Source organism: Onychostoma macrolepis, chromosome 04, assembly GCF_012432095.1.
Source record: "Onychostoma macrolepis isolate SWU-2019 chromosome 04, ASM1243209v1, whole genome shotgun sequence".
NCBI lineage: Eukaryota > Metazoa > Chordata > Actinopteri > Cypriniformes > Cyprinidae > Onychostoma > Onychostoma macrolepis.
This window is the reverse complement of record NC_081158.1, coordinates 9288062-9295241: the sequence shown is the minus strand read 5'-3', so window position 1 is coordinate 9295241 and position 7180 is coordinate 9288062. Positions and strand designations below refer to the sequence as shown.

Genomic DNA, 7180 nt, shown 5'->3' with positions numbered 1-7180 from the left:
AAAATCAGCAGGGGATCAAATAATTTTTTTCCCACTGTATGTCAGAGCAAGATATTTTCAGTAGTCTGGGACTAGCTTAAGCCTTGTCTGTGAAACCGGGGGTTTGAGTTAACATGCCAAGGTGTTAGCTTTGAATATCAGACCAAAATCTGGCACATTCCTGACAGAGAGAGATAGTGAAGACTGGATCTAAAACGTTTGATTCATTAACTTTTCATATAACGTATTACACTGATACATGCATTTGCCTTTGGCCATGAAATTTACTTTAAAAGAATGCTAAAGACTCTAAATGGGACACTATACCAGTCATTCAGTGTAATTGAGGTTTGAATACCCTTTGACTGAAGAACTTCTAGCACAGCATTAAACTGGTATCGAGCCAATCTCAGCTGTAGTTGTGCTACGTTTGTACTCCCTCATGATTGTCAATTCATATTTCATGTTACAGGCACATTACAATTAATCATGGTCAGGTCATTTCATGGACATTTTATTCCCAAAGTATTCAGAAAACTTTAATAAACTTTAAACTTTACTAAATCTTATAAAGCGACTGTAACAACTGGCTTGTTTTGAATGTTTTAATTCTGACATAAAACCAGAACAATAACAAGAACATTTAACAATGCATAACAAAGCTTTTAGCCTTAACAAATACAAAGTCATAGGTACTACTCTACAATGAATGTAGTAGTAATGCATGACTTAAAAAAATCTGTTGAAACTGTCAAAATGGATGGGTTGCAACATGACTGTTTTAAAAGAGTTACAGTTCCAAATGAAACTTCTAGATTAATATCACCTTATAGCTTGTGGTAGGGGATGAAGTATGAATAGTAGGGTCACGGGTGTCCAGGGTATTCCAAAGTCATGGCCCTGCCACCGCAAATGCACACTCCCCTCCACGCTTAAATCTAACATGTGGAACTACCAACAATGCCTGGTCGCAAGATCTTAGGCTTCTAGATGGAGTGTATAAATGAAGGAGTTGAGAGAGGAGGACAGGAGCTAGGTTATGTAAAGGTTTATAAACAGAGTAGAATTTTGAAGTCTATTCTCTAAAGAACCGGCAACCAGTGTAGAGATCTGAGAATTGGAGTGATGTGTTTGCGACACTTCAGAAGAAATCTGGCCGCAGCGTTTTGGACTAGCTGAAGGCGTGCAATTTGAGATTTAGATATTCTGCAATATAAAGAATTGCAGTAATCTAGCCGAGATGTAACAAACGCATGAACAGCCATTTCTAGAGTTTTGGGAGTGAGAAAGTCTCTGATTTTAGACAGTAGACGAAGTTGATAGAAACTGGAACCAATAACGGAAGAGATATGTTATCGAATTTTAAATGCTGTTCAACAAGAACACCTAGGTTCCGCACCCGTGATGATCTAAAAACAGATAAACTGTCCAAATCGGGGCGTATATACTGAGAATTCTCATTAGAACCAAAAACAATTACTTCGGTCTTGTCTTTATTTAGGAAGAGGAAATTTTGGGCGAGTAATGATTTAACCTCCTCTAAACATTGCAGAAGAGAGGTAATCTCTGCGGAACTGTTTCTTTTGATTGGTAGATAGATTTGAGTATCATCTGCATAGAAATGAAAAGACACACCATGTTTTCGTAGAATAGAGCCCAGAGGTAGCATGTAGAGAGAAAATAGAGAAGGAGCTAGGATAGAACCTTGCGTAAGGCCACAGGATAGAGGTGCAGGGGAAGAAGTAAAATTACCCGTCTTCACTAAAAACTTTCTGTCTGACAGGTATGACTGAAACCAATTTAGAACGGTAGCTTTTAGACCCACCCAGGACTCTAGTCTGGATAATAGTGTGGAGTGGTCTACGGTATCAAAAGCAGCCGATAAATCTAAAAGAATAAGAACCACAGAGTCTCCAGAGTAAGTAGAGAGATAAATATCGTTTAACACTCTCAAATGGGCAGACTCAGTGCTGTGAACAGACTTAAAACCAGATTGAAAAACCTCATAAATACAATTACTTGTCAAAAAATGTTAAAGTTGATCCAGCACAGTTTTCTCCAAAACCTTAGAAATGAAAGGTAAAACAGAGACTGGCCTAAAATGTTTTAGAACAGAAGAATCCAGTGAAGGCTTTTTGAGCAGGGGAGTGACTGTAGCCACTTTAAGATTGGCAGGGACAGAGCCAGTTTGGAGACACTTATTGATAAGAGACACCAAACCAGGTCCAATTGAATCGATAATTAATTTTAAGAATCTTGGGTGAATAATATCGTTAGAACAAAATGAGGGTTTGAGCTTGTCAATCACCACCTTCAATGACTGGAAATTGATAGGTACAAAAGCATTCCAAAAGGCAGAGACAGATGACAGGGTTGGAGAGACAGTTAAAGTGGTGCAGACACTAAGTCTTAAGTTAGTAATTTTGTCACTGAAATATCTCAAGAAGCTTTCACAGAGAGCATCAGGCAAGGAGTTAACAGAAGGATTTGCAACAGATTGAATAATTGAAAACAAAACCTTAGGTACAGAGTGATTAGTTTCAATTAGATTGGAAAAGCATGCAGCTTTAGCAGACTTAACAGCAGTTTGGTAAGATGTAAAAGAGTCTTTAAACATTTGAAGAGAGATATGTACCCTGAGATCATACTCTGCCATGCCAGCTGATGCAGAGAATAGAATTTATATCTACACAAAAGAAAGCCCTGTCTAGACTCTGCCCCGGTACAAGTTGTGTCGAGCTATTCATTAGTCTGTTTGTTTGATGAAAAAAGATGAAATGTAGTTGCAATAAATGCATTAAGAATCCGTACCACTGCAGCAGTTGAGAACTATTATTCTGCTGCATGATACTACGGAAGAACTGATGACGGCATGGTTTGATCTTCGGGGCGTTTAATTCCCGCCCATGCGTACAAATCAAATATTCAAGCTGTTTATTCATTTTTCTACCCCTGAACGAAAAGCGAATTTTTGGAAAAAAATGAAAAAATGAAAAAGGAGCCTTTTTCTCATTTTTCTACTTTCAATATTAAATCAAAAAACAAATGAACGAATGATACACGGATTCTTAATGCATTTTATTTCATTTCTTTATATCTTTATTTGATTTAATCCATCTGATCACACAGGCGCCTCACGCACACACAAACAACATTAGTTCTAGCGTTGCCTGACATATCAAACTAAAATGCAGTCAACCAAACATAAAAGTTACACTGTTTATTTAAAAGGTCCGCTGTAAAATAGGCATGCAGCGCCCAAGCAAACATTTTTGCGCATGTGAAGGATTTTACACAGATATTAGAACATGAGTGAAGTCTCAAGCCTTGTTTTGGCTACATAATGAATAATAGTTTAGCAACCAAATGACAAAAATGGAAACATCTGGATTCTTGTGGAATGAGACAGGCTCATGAGCTCAATGCCGTTGCAGTTTTGCTTGTATGCTGTGTATAATAAATGCCACTATAGCCTATTTTGTGTTTTATTTTATAGTTTAATATATAATTTTATAAATACTTATTTTTCATTCTTGTTCTGTTCTGAGGGGAACTAAATAGGCTATAATGTTTATGTTTACAGTATTCTCATATACATATAAATTACAAAAATTAATGTAGCCTAATTGTTTGCAATTACAAGGTTAACGTGTTTTTGGAGTAAGGTCATCTTCTCTTTAATAGATTACTTCCTCTATTTGGCCGGGTTTCGTTTCTCCGTGTTGTAAACTCTAGGGGCGAGGCTTCTAAATTGGGGTGTTTTTAGGGGCGTGATATTCAAATGATAATTGTTTTCTGCCGCCACATTTATCAACATGCGATCATTCGTACGATGACATTGGTGGCATACGAATGTTTCATGAATCACACGTGAACTCTGTCGTACAGATCTGCACTTGTTTCTACGTTAGATTGATAAATGAGGCCCACTAGGCGTTTTGAACCGTGCCCAAGCACGTTTAACCCCCAAAGGCTGAAGGAAAAGCTGCGCTCAGACGTGGTTTGATTAGCCGGCCCTGGCCCGGTTGGAAGAGGTGGGCCAGAGCACGGTTAGGTTGGGCTCGGGCGCAGTACACATGCAGTGTGAGCGCTAACCAACAGATACTATTTTGTGTGCGCTACTGTCATCATTACGACCGCAAACAAATTCTACTACTACTACTACACTACACTTTTCAATTAATTTAATCCAATCAAGTATATTTAGGTCTATAAAGGCTCTGCTTCTCACCTTATTGATGAACAGGAAATGTAGTTTGCGAGTAAAGCTGCAAATTATTCCATTAACGTCAGCTGCCTCCGTAATTATTTTCTGATACGTACAAGTGAAAATCAATGCAAGGCATAAATTATAAATTAGTTATTAGGCAGAATATTAGCGAAAGTGGTTTTCTCCATTACCTCGTACATGACGTAAGCATGCTCCGGCCCGGAAAGTTTAGTGCAAGTGTGAGTGCAGGCTAGCGGGGGAGGGGGGATAATCACGCTCCGGCTCAGTTCAAGACAACCGTGCCTAGTGTGAGTACACCCTAAGTGTGATGGCAAAAAATGTTTTTAATACATTGACTACAACTGAATGTCTTCCAAAATGAATGTGCAGATGATTGTAGAAATTACTCCTTTTTCTAAACCTGGTCACTCTGAGGAAAATGGCGATTTCTTCCCAGAATGAGTTTTCAAATGACGTTTCATGTTGCTTTGATATGTGAAACTCTTCTCACACTGAAGACACTTGTAAGCCTTCTCTCCAGTGTGAATACTTATGTGAGTCTTTAGGGTTCCTTTAGTCCTGAAACTCTTCTCACACTGAAGACACTTGTAAGGCTTTTCGCCAGTGTGAACTACCTTGTGACTCTTAAGGTTTCCTTTAGTCCTGAAACTCTTTCCACACGGTTCACAGGTGAAATGTTTCTCTTCAGTGTGAATTCTCAAGTGAATCTTGAGGCTTCTTTCTTTTGAGCAACTCTTTCCACAGTAATGGCACATGAAAGGCTTTTCTCCGATGTGAATTTTAACATGATTCTTAAGATGTTCCCTCTCTGTGAAACTCCTTTCACACTGATGACATTTAAAACTCTTCTCTCTTGAGTGAATCTTCATGTGATTATTAAGGTTTTCTTTATATCTGAAACTCTCTCCACACTGATCACATGAAAATGGATTCTCTCCAGTGTGACTTCTTATGTGAGTCTTTAGGTTTCCTTTGAGCCTGAAACTCTATCCACACTGAGGACAGGTGGAAGGCTTCTCTCCAGTGTGAACTCTCATGTGGGCGTTAAGGTTTTTTTTCTGTAAAAAACACTTTCCACACTGAGAGCATATTAATGACTTCTTTTCAGTGTGAATTATCATGTGAGTCTTAAGATTTCCATTTCGTGAGAAACTCTTCCCACACAGTTGGCAGGTGTAAGGTTTCTCTCCAGTGTGAATACGCATGTGGGCATTAAGATAACTTTTCCGTGTAAAACTCTTTCCACACTGAGAGCAGGTGTAAGGTCTCTCTCCAGTATGAATTTTCATGTGAGTCTTAAGGTTTTTTTTTAGTGTAAAACATTTTCCACACTGAGGGCATATTAACGGGTTCTTTTCAATGTGAATTTCCATGTGGACTTTAAGGCATCCTTTTTGATTGAAAACTTCTCCAAACTGTTGGCAGGTGTAAGGTCTCTCTCCAGTATGAATTCTCATTTGGGAATTAAGGCTTTGTGTTTTTTTAACTTTTTTTGGTGAGGAAGTCTTTTCAGTCTGTGAGCTGTTATCGTTTTGATCTTTCTCTTGTGTTTCATTCTGTTCATGACTCTCTTCTTTCAGCGCCATCAGGTCTGAGGTGAAAAGAGACAAATACAGTTTAATGGCATGAAGCAACAAACATCAAAACATTTAGACATGAAAAGCATCAAATCCAAACACATATCAAACACTAAACTACTGAATGAGGTGTAACCTGTAATCTCAAAACCTGTTGTCGATATTGTTAATTCTTTGCTTTCTGTAGGACCCCATCCCCATTTTTTAGGACCTCCGCTCATCTAGATCTTGATGGAGGGATGTACCATTACATTGTTTTCCACAATTTATGGAACATAATGCATTATTTTGCATTACTTTTAAAATCTGGCTGGGCTTGCTTGTTTGTTTTTAATATAAAAAGTTATATTTTTGGCAAATGAAAAAGCCCTTTCACACCAAAAAGTGAAATGAATAAGCCTCAGGCTGAAGGAAAAGTAAATTTGTACAGCAGAACACAGGAGAAGAAACTTCAAAACTTTTCAGCAACAAAAAAGAAGCACAAATGTTAGTTTATCTAAAGGAATTTTTGCTTATTAGTATAATTGAATTTGATAATCGAAGCTCAGAAGCAAAGACATTGGTTAATAAAATGCAATTAAATACATAAAGGATATTTGTGTTATTTACCATTTAATTATTGCAGATTTGCATCATATTCTGAGTTTGCATTTCACTGTTCTTTATTCATTTTGAGGAATACTGAATCTGTTTTTGTGAAAGTGAGATCAGTAAATGCATGTTCACATTTATCCAAGAACTAACCAAACACGGGGGACACAATGAATGCTCTGTACTTACTCCTGATTTCTCTTAACATGGGGACAGGAGAGCTGTCAGTCAGTAAGTGCAAAAACAAAGTAACTGGTTTTACTTATTTGAAAAAGTAACTCAGATATTTTCATGTAAATTAATGTAAATACTTGTTACTTTACTAGTTAACTTGCAAAAGTAATCTGATTGCGTAACTCACGTTACTTGTAATGCATTACCCTCAACACGGCAGGCCACTGACTGTATTATTCACTTACCAAAGATTTTTTAAATGAAGAACAAAGATAAACAGCATGCAGTGACTCGACCAAGCTGTGTCAGCTGGAGAAATGATTTATTTTATAAGTAGGCTGGTATTTCTGACATATGGTTTTATTGCTTGTTGTAATGAACATTTAGTGCTAGTTATGCATATGTTAGTATGGCACTTTTGGGGACGAGTTGAAAAAAATCACTTACAGGCAACAAATGTCAAGATAAAAAAAGTTATTCTTAGATACTCTTTTCATTTATTTCTACTCAGAATCATGTTTAATGTTACACAAAATAATTGTTTTGGCTACTTCTGTATTATTTTATATCTCTATTTCTGTAGAGCTGGACATTTTAATAAGGAGTGAGTTCAGTTTTGAGAATGAAA

At 37.3% G+C, this 7180-nt stretch overlaps 1 protein-coding gene across 1 annotated transcript; it reads right to left on the bottom strand.

Moving 5' to 3' along the window:
• Nucleotides 1-4614: 4614 nt before the first annotated feature.
• LOC131538480 (gastrula zinc finger protein XlCGF8.2DB-like) lies at nucleotides 4615-5796 on the bottom strand. Its single transcript, XM_058772352.1, has 2 exons — nucleotides 5332-5796; nucleotides 4615-5163 (listed from the first exon to the last, which is right to left on the bottom strand). Exons 1-2 carry the CDS (start codon nucleotides 5794-5796, stop codon nucleotides 4615-4617), a joined length of 1014 nt encoding a protein of 337 aa, XP_058628335.1.
• Nucleotides 5797-7180: the final 1384 nt, after the last annotated feature.